General features: G+C 41.3%; 1 protein-coding gene across 1 annotated transcript in view; it reads right to left on the bottom strand.

Moving 5' to 3' along the window:
- Window positions 1-20,872, bottom strand: part of LOC125463795 (uncharacterized) — a 35,270-nt gene extending 14,398 nt beyond the window's left edge. Inside the window, exons 1-5 of the mRNA XM_048555509.2 lie at window positions 20,757-20,872; window positions 17,136-17,292; window positions 13,452-13,623; window positions 9,877-10,000; window positions 6,534-6,746 (exon numbers count right to left, since the gene is read on the bottom strand). Coding sequence (XP_048411466.1) covers window positions 6,534-6,746; window positions 9,877-10,000; window positions 13,452-13,623; window positions 17,136-17,292; window positions 20,757-20,794 — 704 coding nt within the window. The 5' untranslated portion in view covers window positions 20,795-20,872. The remainder of the gene's footprint in view (window positions 1-6,533; window positions 6,747-9,876; window positions 10,001-13,451; window positions 13,624-17,135; window positions 17,293-20,756) is intronic.
- Window positions 20,873-21,235: the final 363 nt, after the last annotated feature.

Raw genomic sequence — 21,235 nt, 5'->3', positions numbered from 1 at the left:
TCTCAATAATTTTGGCTAGGTCCTCAAAAAACTCTATCAAGTTTGTGAGATGCAATTTCCCACAAATAAACCATGCTGGCTATCTCTTTTCAGTCCTTGCCTCTCCAAATACATAAATCCTAACTCTCAGAATCCCCTCCAACAACTTACCCACCACTGATGCCAAATTCACAAGCCATTGAAATAAATGACGTTTAATTCATCAGTTACCTCATTCTCTGAAATGCTCTTGCCCACCTTTTCTAATTCACTTGCTCTTTCCTTGTATCCCTTGATTCACCTAATGATCCAGAATCTATCTGTCTCAGTCCTAAAGATAGCCAAGGACTCTGCCCACACAACTCTCTGTGGCAAGGAGTTCCAAAGACTCACAAACCTCTGAAAGGAGAAATTCCTCCTCATTTCAGTCTTAAATTGGTGCCTCTTTATTCTGAGACTATGTTCTCTGATCCTAGACTCTCCCGTGAGGGGAAATGTCCTTTCAGCACACTTGTTTTTTTCTTTATTCATGTTCTTTACACATATTCTGAGGATCACCACATCCAAAACGTTAACTCTGAATTTTCTTCACAGATGCTGCCGGACCTGCTGAGCTTTTCCAGCAACTTCTGTTTCTGTTCCCTTGAAACTAGGGCCAACATTCCATTAGCCTTCTTGATTACTTGCTGCCTGTGTGTGCCAACTTTCTGTGTTTTGTGACCCCAATCCCTTTGTGTTGCAGCTTTCTGCAATTTCTTTTCATTTCAATAATATTGTTCTTTTGCTCTCCCTTCGAAAATTAATAACTTCAATTTTCTCATATTATATTCCATTTGCCAACTGTTGCCCATTTATTTAACCTATCAATATTTCTCTGTAACCTTTTTGTATCTCTCTTACAATGTGACTTTGCATCTAATTCTGTGTCATCTGCAAATTCTGCTTCATTTCTTCCTCCAAATCATGAACATATATTGTAAATAGTTGTGACCTAGCTTTGGTCCTTGTGGAAACCCATTGGTCACAGATCGCTAACTTGTAAAAGATCCCTTATCCCCACTCACAGTCTCCTGCCCATGAGCCAATTCTCTATCCACAACAATGTACTATCTCCAACACCATGACTTCTCATCTTATGACTTTACCTTCTGTGAGGTACATAGTCAAATGCCTTCAGTCCAAATCCAACACATCTACCTGTTCCCCACCAGACTCTGGTTAAGACTTCCACTGATAAATTAGACACAACTTCCCTTTCATGAAGCCCTGCTGACCCAGTTTATCAGATTATGATTTTCCAAATGTTCTGTTATTATTACCTTAATAATTGATTCTAACACTTTTCCAACAATAAGTGTGAAGCCAATCAGCTTAGGGTGTCACATTGGCAGTTTTCCAATCTTCTGGTACTCTTCCAGAATCCAAGGACTTTTGGGAAATTATAACAAATGCATCCACTACTTCTTTTCGGATCCTTAGATAAAAGCTATCAATGCCAGGGAACCTATCTGCCTTAAACCAGATTAATTTGTCCAAATTAATTTGTTAAATTAATTTGTTCTCTAGTATGGAAATGATACTTAATTTGTTCCCCTTTCTACTCTTTAGTGTTAATAGGATGTTTGAGATAACTTCCACTGTAAAGACTGATGCAAAATATCTGCTTAACTTCTCTGCTATTGCCGTGTTCCCTAAATCCATCTCCCTAGATTCATTTTCTAAGGGGGCTATGTTCACTTTGACCTCTCCCGCTCCCTTTTTATATTTAGTTAGTTTCTATATTCTTTGCTAGTTTGCCCTCATTTATTTTCCTTCTCTTTATAATATTTTTAGTCCTCTTTTGCTGGATTCTGAATTTATCTCAGCATTCAGGTCTATCATTGACTTTGGCCTCCTTATATTCTTTCAACTTTATGCTCTCCTTAACTTCCTTTTCCTCCTTACTGGGATGGATTTTTGCTGACAGTCATGAATTACCTCCTTAAATATCTGCCACCCTTGCTTACTGTCATTCCTGCTAACCTATCCATCCCAGTTTGCTTCGGCTACTTCCATCCTCAATTAATTGTAATTCTTTTAATTAAGTTAAACATTTTTGTTTCCAAACCAAGTCTCTCTTTCTCACACTGAATAATTAAATTCTATCATGTTATGATCACTACTTCCTTGGGATCTTTCACACTGAGATCATTTATTAAATCTGCCTCTGTACCAATTACCAGATCCAAGATAGCTGCTCCCTGGTTGCTCCATGACACACTGCTCCAGGAAACTATCCCTAATACCCTCTATGAATTGTTATAACTACCCTTTTCAATTTGACTAGCCCAATCAATGTGAAGATTAAAGTGACCCATAATTATAGCCCTAATCTTTCTACAAGCTCTTACTATTTGTTGATTTATACCCTTTCCTACAGAGCGACTATTGTTTGGAGGTCTGTACTCTACTAGTACCAATGCCTCCTTTCCTTTGTTTTTGAGTATCTCTACCCAAATGGACTCTAGAACATAGAACATAGAACATTACAGCACAGTACAGGCCCTTTGGCCCTCAATGTTGTGCCGACCTGTCATACCGATCTTGAGTCCATCTAACCTACACTATTCCATGTACGTCCATATGCTCATCCAATGACGACTTAAATGTACCTAAAATTGGCGAATCTACTACCGTTGCAGGCAAAGCGTTCCATTCCCTTACTACTCTGAGTAAAGAAACTACCTCTGACATCTGTCCTATATCTTTCACCCCTCAATTTAAAGCTATGCCCCCTCGTGCTCGCCATCACCATCCAAGCAAAAAGGCTCTCCCTATCCACCCTATCTAACCCTCCGATTATTTTATATGTTTCAATTAAGTCACCTCTCAACCTTCTTCTCTCTAATGAAAACAGCCTCAAGTCCCTCAGCCTTTCCTCGTAAGACCTTCCCTCCATACCAGGCAACATCCTAGTAAATCTCCTCTGCACCCTTTCCAAAGCTTCCACATCCTTCTTATAATGCGGTCACCAGAACTGTACACAATACTCCAAGTGCGGCCGCACCAGAGTTTTGTCCAGCTTCACCATAACCTCTTGGTTCCGGAACTTGATCCCTCTATTAATAAAAGTTAAAATACTGTATTTCTTCTTAACAGCCCTGTCAACCTGGGTGGCAACTTTCAAGGATCTGTGTACATGGACACCGAGATTTCTCTGCTCATCTACACTACTAAGAATCTTACCATTAGCCCAGTACTTTGCCTTCTGGTTACTCCTACCAAAGTGCATCACCTCACACTTGTCTGCATTAAACTCCATTTGCCACCTTTCAGCCCAGCTCTGCAGCTTATCTATGTCTCTCTGCAACCTGCAACATCCTTCGTCACTATCCACAACTCCACCGACCTTAGTGTCGTCTGCAAATTTACTAACCCATCCTTCTACGCCCTCATCCAGGTCATTTATAAAAATGACAAACAGCAGTGGACCCAACACTGACCCTTGCGGTACACCGCTAGTAACTGGTCTCCAGGATGAACATTTCCCATCAACTACCACCCTCTGTCTTCTTTCAGCAAGCCAATTTCCGATCCAAACTACTTTTTCTCCCACAATCCCATTCCTCCGCATTTTGTACAATAGCCTATTGTGGGGAATCTTATCAAACGCCTTGCTGAAACCCATATACACCACACCAACTGGTTTACTCTCATCTACCTGTTTGGTCACCTTCTCAAAGAACTCAATAAGGTTTGTGAGGCACGACCTTCCCTTCACAAAACCATGCTGAATATCCCTAATCAATTTATTCTTTTCTAGATGATTATAAATCCTATCCCTTATAACCTTTTCCGACACTTTACCAACAACTGAGCTAAGGCTCACTGGTCTATAATTACCAGGGTTGTCTCTACTCCCCTTCTTGAACAGGGGAACCACATTTGCTATCCTCCAGTCATCTGGCACTATTCCTGTAGACAATGACGAGTTAAAGATCAATGCCAAAGGCTCGGCAATCTCCTTCCTGGCTTCCCAGAGGATCCGAGGATGAATACCATCCGGCCCAGGGGACTTATCTATCTTCACCCTCTGTAGGATTTCTAATTCCTCTTCCTTGTGAACCTCAATCCCACCTAGTCTAGTAGCCTGTATCTCAGTATTCCCTTCGACAACATTGTCGTTTTCTCGAGTGAATACTGTTGAAAGATATTCATTTAGCACTTCCCCTATCTCATCTGACTCCACACACAACTTACCACTACTATCCTTGACTGGACCTAATCTTACTTTCGTCATTCTTTTATTCCTTAAATACCTATAGAAAGCCTTAGGGTTTACCCTGATCCTATCCGCCAACAACTTCTCATGTCTCCTCCTGGCTCTTCTGAGCTCTCTCTTTAGGTCTTTCCTGGCTACCTCGTAGCCCTCAAGTGCCCTAACTGAGCCTTCACATCTCATCCTAACATAAGCTGCCTTCTTCCTCTTGACCAGAGATTCCACTTCCTTCGTAAACCATGGCTCCCGCACTCTACAGCTTCCTCCCTGCCTGACAGGTACATACTTATCTGGGACACACAGGAGCTTCTCCTTGAATAAGCTCCACATTTCTAATGTGCCCATCCCCTGCAGTTTCCTTCCCCATCCTATGCTCCCTAAATCTTGCCTAATCTCGTCGTAATTGCCTTTCCCCCAGCTATAACTCTTGCCCAGTGGTATACACCTATCCCTTTCCATCACTAAAGTAAACATAACAGAATTGTGATCGCTATCACCAAAGTGCTGACCTACTTCCAAATCTAACACCTGGCCGGGCTCATTACCCAGTACCAAATCTGATGTGGCTTTGCCCCTTGTTGGCCTATCTACATACTGTGTCAGGAAGCCCTCCTGCACACACTGGACAAAAACTGACCCATCTATAGTACTCAAACTATTGTGTTCCCAGTCAATATTTGGAAAGTTGAAGTCCCCCATGACAACTACCCTGTCTCTCTCACTCCTATCGAGAATCGTCTTTGCTATCCTTTCCTCTACATCTCTGGAACTATTCGGAGGCCTATAGAAAACTCCCAACAGGGTGATCTCTCCTTTCCTGTTTCTAACCTCAGCCCATACTACCTCAGTTGACGAGTCCCCAAACATCCTTTCTGCAACTGTAATACTGTCCTTGACCAAAAATGCCACACCTCCGCCCCTTTTACCATCTTCTCTGTTCTTCCTGAAACATCTAAATCCCGGAACCTGCAACAACCATTCCTGTCCCTGCTCTATCCATGTCTCCGAAATGGCCACAACATCGAAGTCCCAGGTACTAACCCATGCTGCAAGACTAGATCATCTCTCCCAAATATCTTCATTTCATCTCATTAACAGTATTATCCCATTATCTTTTCTACCTCTCCTGTCCTTCCAAAAGGTCAAATATCCCTGAAAGTTAAGCTCCCAGTTTCAATCTCTTTATTTCCCTTACACTATGCGATCATATTCATTTACCTCAATTTGCGTTGTCAGTTTATCTATTTTATTCCAAGTGTTTAGTGCATTAAGACACAAAGCTTCAAAGCATGTTCTGTTGTCAGAATAGAGTCTGCCTTTGCTGCCATGAATGAGAAGACCTGCCCCTGCTCTCTCGGAATCACGCCCAGTTTGTTTTCAAGCAGAGGGGAGAAAGGTGGTAACCTTTACTTTCTGGCTTTCTAGAGCAATAATTTATTAACACAAAATGGTACAAATTGCACTTAAGTATCACCTATCACAACTTTAGGATGCCTTAAAGTTGTTCAAAGTAATTTTTTTTATTATTTTATGCTTTGTTGGTGTTGCCCATCCTGAACTAAGCGATTTGCTTGACCATTTCAGACAGCAGTGATGAGGTTAAACACATTGCTGAAGGTTTGGAGTCACATGAAGACTAAGCGATTTGCTTGACCATTTCAGACAGCAGTGATGAGGTTAAACACATTGCTGAAGGTTTGGAGTCACATGAAGACCAGAGCAGTAACAATGGAAGATTTCCTTACCTAAAGGACACTAGTGAATCAGGCAGATATTATAGTACTGATGGTTTCATAGTCACCAGCACTGGCACAGTGAGGACCAAGGGCTTTCATTTCAAAATAGAATTTAAATGACATTAATCAATCTGAAACATTGACTGCTCCTTTCCTCCAGATTCTGCCTGGCTTGCTGTGTTCTTCCAGCCTCCTGTTCGTCTACCGCAGATTCTTTGTAACAACTTTTAGAAATTATTTTGAGATTGTCTACTCTAATTCCGGAACATTGATGCATCCCCACATTCCACACTACTGATCCTCGTCTAGTTGCTTTCCTTGGGACAGCACGCCAACAGACCAAGCAGCCCAGAAAAAGTCACCTCACCCTCTGTTTTCTCCAAAGCTGAGAATGCATTAACCATAGCAAGCCCTGTACATTTGCCATTCCACTACACATTTATCAGTATTTCTTTGACCTCCAGCTTCTGAAGACGATAGCTATTTTTGCCTTTGTTCCTAAGGTCATGGTCATAGTTGACTATAGTACATAAAACATGCCTGTGCAATGCAGACTGCACCTGGATTCAGAGAATTGTGCATGTTTCCTGAGTCTCAAAAGGCAATCTGGGCAACGAGTCAAAACCTCCTTTGTAACCGACAGGCAAGGTTCTGCTTCCGTTCTTGTTTCACTTTCCTCTGCATCTTTTCTTATTGTAACTCTCTCACCGATTCCTTCTACATCTTTTGATTCATCCTCCTCCTCATTCTCTTCACTGTTGCTTTGAAGACACCTATAAGCAAAATTTCAAAATTAAACTAGTATGTGGGAAGTAATCATTGCAGGGCGCAGACATTTTGATGGTTGCTATTTCAGTATGCAGAATGATTGCACAAATTGGGCTAGTACTTAAGATGCAGCTTTGGTTCAATTGATTCATTTTGCCCCAATACTCGAACAAACAAGCACAGTATAATTTCAGACTGAATCCAAAATTTGTGGCCTGAAATACCCTTAAGGAGGGATTCTGACAATGTTTTGTTCAAAGACAGTTTTGGCTACAATTACAGAATTAAACTCTGAGGTTTAACATCTTAGCAGAAACTACTTCTCCATACTAACTGGGTAATGTAAATGTACCACAAACACAGGGAAATGTGTACTCAAATCCCCCAGAGTTAATAAACTTAAAACAAGACCAGAATATTTGTCTGAGTAGTTACTTGGTGGCACAGAACTGGAGTATTGCTGTAAAAAGATACATTTTGTCAAGGTTTTTCATCTCGCACTCATCATGCCAGTTCTTCACAGGAATCCTAATGAAAAGAGAAAGCAACATCTCTGATGAAGGGTCTAGACCTGAAATGCCAGCTTTCCTGCTCCTCTGATGTTGCTTGGCCTGCTGTGTTCATCCAGCTCCACACCTTGTTATCTCAAAGCAACACTTAATTGTTTAAGGAAGGTGATGATTGGTTTCCAAGTTGACTGTGATTCGTAGAGGTGTTGGCATGGAGAATGTGCCAGTCAATGATGATTTGTGGGTAACTGCCAAGTTTTGTATAAATTTTAAACCAGGTAGGTCAACTCCAATTGGTCAAGTATTGCCTTGAGAAATGAACCAGTATATCACCGTCACTTAATTTGTGGAGTTGAGATAATATAGCACATTTAGGTGTTCTTTCTGTCTGCAAAATGCAGAACCTGGTGTATTATTATATGTAGCTTCCAACATATACATGTGCCACATTATGATCCTGACTGATAATCCCAAATTGGTTGTCAAGGTAATTCATCACAGCTTGTGTTTGCTGTCAGCCAGGAACATACATAGCAACAGTGGAATCTCTGAAACAAATAGAAACCAAGCATCATAAAACCTAGAAAAATACCCTCAAGATTGAAAAAAATGGGAAAAGAAAAACACAGTTAAGAAGACTTTTTAAAATTTGGTGTTATATTGTGGATGCACATTTTAAAAAAAAACTTGGGAGACTGGCATATGCAGCTAGAATTTATCATTGGATGGTGAAGTGAACAGACATTGTTTTCATCCCTCGGAATTACTTAGGCAGTGTTTGCGATTGTAGAGTTACATATTATGTTGGACACTGAGATTTTGCAAGAGAGGCAGTTTGAGTATAGTCTGTATCTTCCTCTTGCAAACAGCAACATAGATATGCTGCTTAATACTAAGCATCACAACAGTACTGAAATTCATATATCATATTACTCATTTGTATGATAGGCAGAATGTCCTTTTGGCTTTATAGCAGCAAGTTGCAGACTTGTGGGCCATGTGACCAAAGCAAAGGGAGAGGCTGAATAGACTGGGACTATTCTCCCTGGAGTGTCAGAGGCTGAGAGGGTGACCTTATAGAGGTTTATAAAATCATGCAGGGCATGGATAGAGTGAATATGTCTTTTCCCCAGGGTAGGGGAGTCTAAAATGAGAGGGCATCAGTATAAGAGAGATAATAGGAACTGCTGATGCTAGAGAATCCGAGATAACAAGGTGTTGAGCTGGATGAACACAGCAGGCCAAGCAGCATCAGAGGAGCAGGAAAGCATTTCTGATGAAGGGCATAGATGTAAGGTGAGAGAGGAAATATATAAAGGCGATCTAATGGGCAACATTTTCACGCAGAGGGTGGTGTACATGTGGAACAAGCTGCCAGAGGAAGTGGTGGAGGCTGGTACAATTACAACATTTAAAATGCATCTGGATGAGTATATGAATAGGAAGGGTTTAGAAGGATATGGGCCAAATGCTGGCAAATGGGATTAGATTAATAAGAATATATGCTCGGCATGAACAAGTTGAACAGAAGGGTCCGTTTCTGTGCTGTGCAGCTCTGTGACTCTGTGACTGATGGATTATTTCAAACAGCAAATCAATTTGACTGTCACAGCAGGTAATGTACTGACCATTGTCATGATCCCCGTTGATAGGTACACTCGACAACTCAAATCCCACCAGGAATTCTGGCTTGATAGATCATGTTTAATATTTGCATATTATGGTGGTTAATCACTGAAAAATATTTTCGAAGCTGTACAACAGATGTTTTTAACAACAGAAAATAAATTTAATACACAGAAGAAAAGGAATAAACTCTACATAGAAGACAGTTAAAAAGATCTTAATGTAAACAGTAAAACAATTTTCAATCTGTTTTCCAACATTATCTTCACATAGCTACTCAATTTCAGAGAAATTTCATTCTTACCTCAATTCTTAAAGTTTTTTTTATATAGTAGAGTCTGCCCAGTTTCGTTTCTTTGGACTCCAGAAACTTTTATGATTCCTTTCTGAGTCTGCCAGCATGCATCTGTCACAATTCTGATGACTTGAAACTTTTTCAGTTTAAACGATGTGAGAATTTCTGTCCAAATTTTCCTAGCTTGGAAGCTCCACAAACTAAAATACTTTGACTGGGGAGACAAGTTTCCCCTGAAGTGTGAGCATCCATTCTTCTTTCTGAATTGAACTCCCGTTTTCCTCTGAGCCCAGACCTTGAACTTTCTAAGTCAAACAGCTTTCTATTCTGGCTGTAAACACAGCAGTATAAACATTCCATCAATTAACACCACGGGGGTCCTGCCAGCCACTGGGCTGAAGTCACATGTTGTTTTGGAATTGAAATAGCTTGATCACTGTTCCTAATGGCTTTTTTGACTCTGTTTTAAAATTAGTTTTACGGAACTCATTCGCCATTGTTGGTTTAAAACCCAAATTTCCAAAATACAATACATATACACTTTTCATCACACCATAACCAACCAGTCCATTTTTTTTATCAGCAATACGCAATTTCTTAACAACAATCTAATGTGGCTATTGAAACCAGAATGAAATGCTCAACATTTAAATAATCCTACATTCACTCACAGCAGCATATCTCAAAGACCTTAAAAGTACTTGCCTGGCAATGTCAAGTCCCGCACCTAATTCAGTGTAATCAATGGTCCCATTATTGTCCTGATCCAACAATTTGGTCAAGATGTGTAGCTGAGCTTCTACGCAGGGAATCTTCAAATCCCGCATCCCTGGAATTTTGTAATAGGAATTGCTTATTTGAAATTTCACAGTAAGCTCCATACTTCCAGACACTAATCCCATTTGTTTATGGGAAGATATCTCTCCCAAACCAACTCCCCATCCCTTGAGCCACAAATCATCCAATTCAGGCTGGAGTGGAAAGCTGGCAATTTTCCTTCTGGTTTCTATCATTGGGAAGCTAAGTGTAAGGCAAAGGCCTAGAGTCAGAAACCACAAAACCTGGTAAGAATGAGGAATTGATGAGGAGCTAAATCAGGAAGTAGGATTCACTGATGCAAAGCTTAAACTTGGACAACTTATATTTTGCATGGGGGAACAGATAGAAGGAAATGGTTCTAGAGTTTTGAGAACGAGTTTGTATTTCAACACAACTGCATAAGAAAACAGGACAAAGAAGATTCAAGAAAGCATGTTTGTAGTTTTAATAAATGACTCAGGAAATAAATTACCATACAATTGCGCAGCAAAATGAGAAAGGTGGTGATGAAGAAAGTGAGATGATTGGGGAATAGCCTATTCACTACTAATTTTGTCAGAAGATATAAAAGTAGTGCTTCAGCATTAGACCAAATGATTTTTGTTGAAATTCAATGCCCATTGAAGGAAAAGATGGAGAGCAACTCGCATTTTTATGAAGTTCGTAACTTGGTAAAAACATCTCAAGATGCTTCTGTCACAGAGAAGGGGAGGTTAAATGAAAAGAAAATCCCTGAAATTCCTTGAGAATTAACAAGTAACAAATTGTTTATTTGACCCTAGCAGTGGCCAAATTAACAGAACTGCTAACAAAACGATCAATGCCCCCCAACTCCTAACTATTCCCTGACTGAACAAAATTCTATTGGTTTGCTATTCCAATAAACAAAAACCCTACTTATATAACCCAAGTATTAAGAAAAAAGAATTAAAACTTAGTCTCTCAAAGTCCACACAGAATGTCTCTTCCAGAATGCTCTGCCTTCTCCACTGTCTCTCCAGCCATGAATGCCTTTCTTCACCTAATCCTGCTGTCAGGGATGTTTTCTCTGTGAAGACTCTTAGCTATAAGTGCTGTGGTACATTTTATGGATAAGATGGTGCTTTTTTAGAGAACTTAGTGATTTCTTGTGAGAGCTACATACTTATTTCTGAGATGGTGGTTTGCTCTCACACTGATTTTCAAAAACCCTCTCCTTATATATCTTGGATGACATATCAAGTTTCTTCTAATAGCGTTGGTCAGAAGTAGTCAAAACCATCAGGTTTAAATTCAGAGATAGTAGGAACTACAGATGCTGAAGAATCTGAGAAAACAAGGTATAGAGCTGGATGAATACAGCGGGCCAAACATCATCAAAGGAGCAGGAAAGCTGAGATTTCAGGCCTAGACCCTTCTTCTTTTTCTGAGGAAGGGTCCTGGCCCGAAACATCAGCCTTCCTACTCCGCTGATGCTGCTTGGCCTGCTGTGTTCATCCAGCTCTACACCTTGTTATCTCAGGTTTAAATTGAGTTGGTTTTCAGTCGCTATGTGCTTACTTTAAATTAATTGGCTAATTCCAGCTGGTTGCCAAAATATTAAAACAAACCTAGGATTTCCAATCACACAGTCAATTGATACATGTTTCAATTTCAGACCTGGCTGTACATCTTCAGCTATATACAGACAGTTTCTTTTCCCCCCTGTATAAATCTCTAAGCTTAGAAAAACACTTTATTTCTTAAAGGAACCATACACTCTACACTACTTTGTAACAGTTGTCATCAACATAAACAGTAATATATTGACACCAAGCCATTGGAAAAGACATTGGTATAGGTGACTAAAAATTTTTATCAAACAGAAAGCTTTATGTGAGTAGCTAAAGGTGGGAGAGAGAGGTGGGGTGGTGGCGGCGGGGGGGGGGGGGGTGAGGTAGAGACATGGAATGGTTACTGAAAGGAATTCCAGAGACTAGGGCCAAGACAGCAGAAGGCCCAGCAACCAAAGGTGGATGAAGGAAGTGAAGATTCATATGTGGCCAAAATTATTCAATTGAACAAAATGAAAAATGAGGATTTGAAGATTGGGGAATTGATGGTCACTCAGGAGATGGTGGCAAATTTGTTATGTCACTGTGCAAGTAATCCATAGGCCCAGAGTCATGCGCTGCAGACATCAGATTATCAGATATCTGGAAATTTAAGCTACTCTCGGTAATGGTAACCATGAAACCGCAGCTGATTGATATAAAACCCATCTGGTTTACTCATGACCTTTAGAGAAGGAAATCTGCCAGCCTCACCAAGTTTGTGTGACTGCAGATCTACAGCAATGTGATTGATTCTTAACTTTCCACTGCAATGGCCTAGTAAGATACTCAGTTCAAAGGCAATTAGGAACAGGCAACAAAAGCTAGCCTTGTCAGCAATGCCATGAAAAATCAAAGAAATAATGAATAAAATGCGGGAGTGATCTGTAAATGAGACTTCACAGATGTGAATTGGGATACAGGTAGCTGAGTTTTGGATTAGTCCAGTTTAAGGAAGATAGAAACCTGATACAAAGTAGGTTGGAATAATCAAATCCGAAGGTTTAAAGGCATGAATTAAAATTCAACAGCAAATGGGCTGGGCCAGTAGTGGAAACAGATGATCTTATTGATGTGTAAGTAGATGGCCTTTGTGAAAAAGAGGGTGTGGAGTATGGAAGCTCGGTTTAGGTCAAACAGGGCAGTGTAGTTACAAAGATGGGGAGGCGATGGCCTAGTGGTACTGTTGCTAGACCTATTAATCTAGCAACCCAGATAATGCTTCCACAGATCCGGGTTCAAACCTCACTGCAGCAGCTGGTGTAATTTGGATTTATTCCTTTTTTAGAAAAATAAATTTAAAATTAAGAGTCTAATAATGACCACGAAACCATTGTCTGGGGAAAACCCATCCGGTGGTTGACACTTAAGTGCCCCCTGGGTAATAAATGCTGGCCCAGCCGGAGGTGGTCTCATCCTGTGAATGAATAAAACAGTATGTTTTGGCCTGAGCTAGAGGCCGAGATGAGGATAAAGTTGGTGGTAAGAGAACAAAGGATACAGCAGAGTTATAACAGGAGGAATTATCAATTCATCCAGGGATGGATGTTGAACAAATGTTCTGACAACACAAACGCCATGGAGGGAGCAGGACTTGTCATGGGAAGGCAAAGCTCAGAGTTATCTGTGTACTAATGAAAATTGTCGTTTTGTCTTCAGATTGTGAAAGTGTAACAAGATATCACTCAGTCCATCATGTCACGCTCTTTGTAATATACACTAAATTCAACTTCCAAGATCTTTCACCATTCTTCCTTTTCAAGAATATTTCCAATTTCTTGTTAAAGTTACTTTTGAATCTGATTCCACCTGCCTTTGAGGAAGTGCATTCCGCAGAAGTTGCTATTAGTTAAACGATAAATACTGTTGTAAAGGAGGGACAGTCATTACCAAGTTTAAATTCATCGTACTGCAGAATCCCATTCCCAATCCTGTCATACATGGAAAACAGTTTCATTGCCTGTTGGTGGTTTGTCTTCAGCCAATTGTCCATTCGATTCAAAAACTGCTCATATTCTTTGGAATTACTCTGGAATCGTGTGCTTGCTTTTTCAAGCTCCTCCTTTTCCAAAACATGTAAAACACAGGTTTGTTTTGCTGTTCAACATTCTACAATTTGTACAAACAGTGTGTCTCTAAGTACATAAGTTACAATTGTTCTGTATAATACACAGATAACGTATCTATACATGGCTATAAGTGAGGCCACATACACTGAGATACCAGAGGCTGGAATTTCAGTTGTCTACTAGTACAAAGAACAAAGAAAATTACAGCACAGGAACAGGCCCTTCGGCCCTCCTAGCCTGCGCCAATCCAGATCCTCTATGTAAACCTGTCACCTATTTTACACAGATCTGTAGCTCTCTGCTCCCTGTCCATTCACTTATCTGTCTAGATACATCTTAAATGACACTATCATGCCCACCTCTACCATCTCCACTGGCAATGCATTCCAGGTACCCACCAACCTCTGTGTAAAGAACTTTCCACACATATCTCCCTTAAACTTTCCTCCTCTCACTTTGAACTCATGACCCCAAGTAATTGAGTCCCCCACTCTGGGAAAAAGCTTCTTGCTATCCACCCTGTCTATACCCCTCACGATTTTGTAGACCTCAGTCAGGTTCCCCCTCAACCTCCATCTTTCTAATGAAAATAATCCTAATCTACTCAAACTGTCTTCATAGCTAGCACCCTCCATACCAAGCAACATCCTGGTGAACCTCCTCTGTACCCTCTCCAAAGCATCCACATCCTTTTGGTAATGGGGTGACCAGAACTGTACGCAATATTCCAAATGTGGCCGAACCAAAGTCTTATAAAACTGTAACATGACCTGCCAACACTTGTACTCAGTACATTGTCTGATGAATGAAAGCATGCCGTATGCCTTCTTGACCACTCTGTTGACCTGCATTCCCACCTTCAGGCTACAATGGACCTGAACACCCAGATCTCTCCATGTAACAATTTTCCCCAGGGCTTTTCCACTTACCATATAGTTCACTCTTCAATTGGATCTTCCAAAATGCATCACCTCACATTTGCCTGGATTGAACTCCATCTGCCATTTCTCCGCCCAACTCTCCAATCTATCTATATTCTGCTGCATTCTTCGACAGTCCCCTTCACTATCTGCTACACTAGTAGAGGACCTGATGCAGGCATGATTTTAAAATGACGCTCCTGGAAGCGGTCTCTGGATTTTGATGCCTAAAGGACAAGTTTTGCGATTTTTTAGGTGAATTGAATGGACCAAGGAAGGCACTTGCCTCGTCTCAATGGCCCATAAAACTCCTGCAGGGCTTGTTGATGGGCTTGGACTGTTAAGATTATATTTCATAGAAACATAGAATCATAGAATTTTACAGTGTAGAAGGAGGCCATTCAATCCATTGTGCCTGTACTAGCTCCTGAAACAGCTACACAGTTAGTTGCATTCTTGAGCCCTATTCCTATAGCCCTCTAACTTCATCCCTTTCAATTTATCTCCAGCTCTCTTTTGAAATCTCCTGCAGAATCCGCCTCCACCACCATCCCAGGCAGCACATTCCAAATCCTATCAACTCTCAGAGAAAAGAAGGTTCTCCTCATCTCACTCCGAGCTCGCCAGGTGGCAATCTCAAAACTGTGACCCTAGTTACTGACATACTATCCAATGGATACAGAATATCCTTCTTCATCCTTTTAAAACTGTTCATCATTTTGAGCACCTCCATAAGATTACCTCTTAATTTTCCCTTCTCCAAGGAGAATAAGCCCAATTTCTCTAATGTTTCCTTGTTTCTAAATTTCCTTGCATCTATAAGCATTGTTCTAGTGAACCTCCTTTCCACCATCTCCTGGGTTTTAACTTCCTTCCTTAAATAAGATGTCCAGAACTGAACACAATTCTCCAAATGCAGTCTGACCATTGATTTGTAGAAGTGCAGCATCACTTCCTTACTTTATTCCTGCCTTACTCTATTTTCTTTGGTGAATCCAGTTTGATGGCTTTATGGTACTCTGTACAGCAATTAAAAATTTTTCAATTATTAAAATGAATGAGGTCTTTTGGTGTCTTTCACCCAATCATGCACATCACCTCAGTTTTTCCCCTGTCTCATGCATTTATTCTACAGGCCCTCTGAGGGACTGCCTGCTCTGTTTGATGAGGTAATGGTAGTCCCCATCATTGTTGTTACTTGTCTCTGTTCTGCAGAGAGTCCCTGCCTCCTGGAAATGCTCAGCACCACATTGATTAGGTGCCTATCTCACCTCCTGCTTAATTAAGGCATACTACACACCAGAGTGGCACAGTGGCTCTGTGGCTCGCACGCTGCCTCACAGCACCAGGGGCCTGAGTTTGATTCCAGTCTTGGGCGACTGTCTGTGTGGAGTTTGCACATTCTCTGTGTCTGTTTGTGTTTCCTCCGGGTGCTCTAGCTTCCTCCCGCAGTCCAAAGATGTGCAGGCTAGGTGGATCAGCCAAGCAAATTGCTTATAGTGCCCAGGAATGTGTAGGTGGTAGTCATGGGAAATGCAGGGTTACAGGGAAAAAGATTGGGTGGGATGCTCTTGAGCGAGTTGATGTGGACTTGATGGGCCAAATGGTCTGCTTTCACACTGCAAGGATTCTATAATTCTACAACAGAATTGCACTGATCATCACTAGTAAGAGACAAATTTGCAGAGAGCTCTAATGAGTAGAACAAGCCAAACAACCTCGTTATGTGTCTAACCAATTAATATATCTATGTTTAGAATGGTTAAATGAGCTGCTCGCCGAACAGAGAGAAGCTATTTCCTTTCCTTTCATGAAGAGAGTGCAGATTGAGGGGCCATTACTGTAGATTTAGTGGAGGCCATGCAGACATGAGGTCAAATGGTTCACCTTCACACAGAGTGTCATGGAAATCTTGAACACTCTCCCCAAACTGTAGGTGGACAGAAAAACAACTGAAAATTTCAAAACTGTGACTGATTTTTTTTAGGTCGGGATATGATGAGCTATGGAACCAAGGTGGGTCAACAGGTTTAAGAAATTGATCTGTCATGATCTAGTTAGATGGTGGAATAGCTGGAGAAGTCTCACTATTATTCCATCCAACCTCCGATCCATGGACGCCATTTACACGGCCCATTGCCACAGAAAGGCGGCCAACATTATCAAAGGCCCATCGCACCCTGGTAATGATCTCCTACAACCTTTTCCATCAGGTAAAAGGCACAGAAGCTTGAACAGATGCACCAGAACAGCTTCTTCCCTGCCTTTATTACACTGATGAATGGACTCTTTAACTTCAAATAATGCTGATCTTGCTAATGTTGATAATGCTTAGCACACAGTGTTCCTAATGTGACCTGTATGCCTCTGTCCAGTTTTTGTTTCACCCTATGATCTATATCACCTGTCTGTACTGCTTGTAAACAAAGTTATTCACAGTACTTAGGTACCTGACACAATAAATCAATCAAATCAGATATTCCTCTGCTTCCTTAGAATCCTCAAACTTTCTGACCTTGTTGTTACAAAACTAGTACAAATGCTACTTTGTACCTCATAAACAGGAATAGAATTATCATACTTACGATTTTTCGTTGCTGTTTAGTCAATGCTTGTTTTGCCTGCTTTTTGGGCTTTTTGTTCGCATATCCCTGAAGAGAGGCTTCATTTTGATTTTGCATTTCCTTGATGTTAACAGTTTTCGTAACATCCGCCGTCTTCTCACCAGGGGTAGGACTAGAACTTTTGTAAAAAAGGAGAATGCAGTGTTTTGTTTTTATTACTTCTGTGATGGATCATTCAAATACAGAACTTTCAAAAGTAAATTGCACATTTCTGAGTTCAGCATTAACTAAAGTCTGATAATCACTGGTAATAGTAAATCTCTAAGATTATCTCTGTATAGTTCATTAAACGAGGTACAGCACAGTTAGAAGGACCCATTAGGGCCCATTTCTGCCAAACTCAGCCACACCATAGGAAGGATAGATTGGCCTTGGAGTGAGTACAACATAGTTTTAAGAAAGTTCTTCAGTTCTGAAGGGTTACTGGATCTGAAACATTCATTCTGATTTCTCTCCACAGATGCTGCCAGACCTGCTGAGATTTTCCAGCAATTTCTGTGGATAAATATTTCTGCTGGTTGGGGACTCTAGACCTAGTCTGAGAACTAGGGCTAGACTGTGCAGGAGAGATGTTAGGAAACACTTCAACACACAAAATTAAGTAGAAGTTTAGAACTCTTCCACAGTTGACGCTAGATCAGTTGTTAGTTTTAAATCTGAAACAGACACATTTATTAATCAAAGGTATTAAGGGAAATGGATGCATCTCCTATTTGCGTCAGGCCACAGATCAACCAAAATCGTGTTAAATGGTGGATTGGGCTGAAGGGGCTGAATGGCCTATTCCTGATCCTACGTTCCTACGTTTTATGAAATACTCCAAAGAAAGATACCATATAGATTTGGTAGAATAAGGCTCCCTCTGTGCTATACCCTTCAAACAATCCTAGAGCAGGTTGTGATGACACCATTGCTTTAAGAGGTGTATTTTGTCCTGGTTTTGTTTTATGAAGAGAGGTTGAGACCAAAGCACTGAGAGGTCTGCTTCAATCCAATAAAGTAAACAGCTTGTGAGGCCTTGGATCCCGTTTTAAAAGTTGGAACAATAGATGCAGCCTGAATGGGTGGAGTCAGGCCCCCACAGAACCAGAATTTTAGTTTTAGTTTTCAGTAGCTGTTGGGGCTGTGAAAGCTGCTATTTCTCTCTCTGTCTCTCTCTCGCTCTCTCTCTTTACTACAGCTAGAGGCTTGAGTTCTCTTCCTGCTGCTAGAATTACATGTGAGTCAATCTGTTTTACTGAATTTGCTATTGCTAAGGGTATTTTTACAGGATGTTACTGCATTGGAACAGTTGCTGTTTCCTAGATCAATAACCTACCATCCTGTTCAGTTTTCCATTAGAGTTGTTATTCCAATCCTTTCTTCTGTTTGTATTTTAACCATACTGTATAAATAAAGTATGTTTTGCTTAAAGTCTAGCAGTTTGCCCAATCAAATTGCATCCAGAATGCAATGCCTGGAACTTGCCTTTAAAATAAGTAAGAGTCTGGGGTTTATGCTTTACATGTTTTTGAGGGTTTGGTCTGGTCCATAATAAATTACAGTAATGGAGCTAGTTGCAGATAAAAGCTGCCTCTAAACTGCTACACAAAATGCCCTCAGAGAAGGAACAGCAGTGGATTAATACAGATTCTGCCTTCTTCCCAAGATCCATAAATAGCACTGTCCTGGCAGATCCATTTTTCTCCCTGCTCCTGGCCCACAGAACACATCACTTCCTACCTCAACCTGATTTTTATTCCCCCTTGTCCAGTCTCTCCTCATTTACGTCTGCTCAAGGTTTATGTCACTTTCAAAGTTTCCAGTTTGCAGACTCCAGCCACCTCCTCTTTACCATGGACATGCATTCCCTTTACACATCCATCACCACCTCCCCCCCTTTCCCCATCAGGATTGTCTCAGGGCTCTCTGCTTCTTCCTGGAGAAAAGGCATGAACTGTTCCCATCTCCCACCACCCTCTGCCTCCCGGCCAAGCTCATTCTCACCCTTAACAACTTCTCCTTTAACCCGTCTCACTTTCTTCAGGTCAGTGGTGTGACCATGGATACCCACAGACCTCCCAGGTACGTGGAACTTTTTTTTCTTTATTCGTTCACAGGATGAGTGCATCTCTGACCAGGCAGCATTTATTGCCCATCCCTAATTGCCCAGAGGGCATTGAGGAGTCAACCACATTGCTGTGGGTGTGGGTCCAGAGTCACATATAGGCCAGACCAGGTAAGGATGGCAGTTTCCTTCCCTAAAGGATATTAGTGAACCAGATGGGTTTTTCCTGACAATCAACAATGATTCATGGTCATCATTTGGCTCTTAATTCCAGCTATTTATTGAATTCAAATTCCACCATCTGCTGTGGCAGGATTCGAACCTGAGTCCCCAGAATAACATCTGGGTCTCTGGATTAACAGTCCAATGATAGTACCACTAGGCCATAACCTCCCTTTTCTTGTTTCAATCTTACTTTGGCCCCCACCCACAACTTTTTCTCCAGTACATATGACATCATCACTGCTTCTTCCCTTCTTCATCCAGAATTGGAAATGCTTATCAATTTCACTTCCAATTTCCACCCCGCACTCACCTTCACCTGGTCCATCTCGGATTCCTACCTCCCCTTCCTCTACATCTCTATTTCCATTTCTGGGGATAGGTTGGACACCAGTACCTGCTAGAAGCCCACTCACTCCCACAGTTACCTTGACTATGTGTATTCACATCCTGCCTCATGTAAAGACTCTATTCCATTCTCCCACTTCCTCCGTCTCTGTCATATCTGTCCCTATGATGCCAACTTCTACAAGGAAGCCTCCAAAATATCCACCTTCTTTCTCAACCAGGGATTCCCCAGCACCATTGTCGACAGAGCCCCTGTCAGGTCTGATCCATCAGGCACTCACCTCTTCTCAATCCTTCCACAACAGCAATAGGATCCCCCAGTCCTCACCTCCCATCCCACCAGCATCAACGTACAAAGGATCATTGCCACCACCTCAAACAGAATGCCAGATATATATTCCTCTCCCCTCCCTTCTCAGCCTTCAGCAGGAAGTCTCTGGGCTTCATCTCCATCTATCCTTTCCTCCTCCCACCCCTTCAGCATAGAAACGACCTTCCGAGCTACAAGTGATTCTGAAGAAGGGTCACTGGGCTCCAAACGGAAACTCTGCCTTCTCTGCACAGATATTGTCTGACCTGCTGTGTTCTTCCGGTAATTTCTGTTCTAAGTTTGCTCTACAGGGTCACATCAAACACTCATTTACTGGCGACAGATCGTTTGAATTATTTTTGTTTCCGTTTTTATTTGTCGCTTTAACTGTTTCTCTGTCAGTGTGATATTTCACTAATTCTCTCATGTTCCAGGTTTGCTCACTGTTCATCTCAGATACGCTCTTTTATCTAGAAATCTCTTCCTTTAACTTGTAATTCTTTAGCCTTTTTCTTGTTGCTTTTTACCTGTGCTATCTGTCTCTCTCTATTGGTTTCTTTTTTCACTCCTTCTCCATCCCCCGGTTTCTCTCTCTGCCCCCCTCTCCCCTCCCTCCCGTTGTCTTCTCTGCCCGTTTCTCAACGCACAGATTCACCTCCTTTTGCTGCTCTTCTTCACGTTCTTTTTCGGCATTTTTTAACACCTCACCACAAACGAACTTGACCTTTTTCAATTGCAAGCGAAAACGAAGCAATCCAGGGCCTGGCGGAGCACACCCAGCGGTTGCTCGGGAAACGTTAGGACGCGGAAAGCGTGTGTGTAGGATTTGGCATAAATCTGCTCTCCTCTCCCTTGATTGACACATCATTTCAGCCACCAAAGTAGCGCATGTGCCAGCTATTAAAATACTCCGCATGGGAAAACAAAGTTGAAAACGATTCAATTTAGATTTTAATATTCTAAGCTGGTAATGGATTTTATATACACAGCAGTCCCAGTGTATTACTCTGTAGCGTAAACCGAACATTAACAGTATGTAAAAGAGCTGCCAGTATTTTCAATGTATTTTTGAGTCCTACCAGGTGAAAGGTTTTACACATGTTGGAAAGTTCTTGAGATAATGGGAACTGCAGA

The sequence above is a fragment of the Stegostoma tigrinum genome, chromosome 22, assembly GCF_030684315.1.
Source record: "Stegostoma tigrinum isolate sSteTig4 chromosome 22, sSteTig4.hap1, whole genome shotgun sequence".
Taxonomy (NCBI): Eukaryota; Metazoa; Chordata; class Chondrichthyes; order Orectolobiformes; family Stegostomatidae; genus Stegostoma; species Stegostoma tigrinum.
Note: the sequence above shows the minus strand (reverse complement) of the source record. Positions and strands in the feature narration are given on the sequence as shown.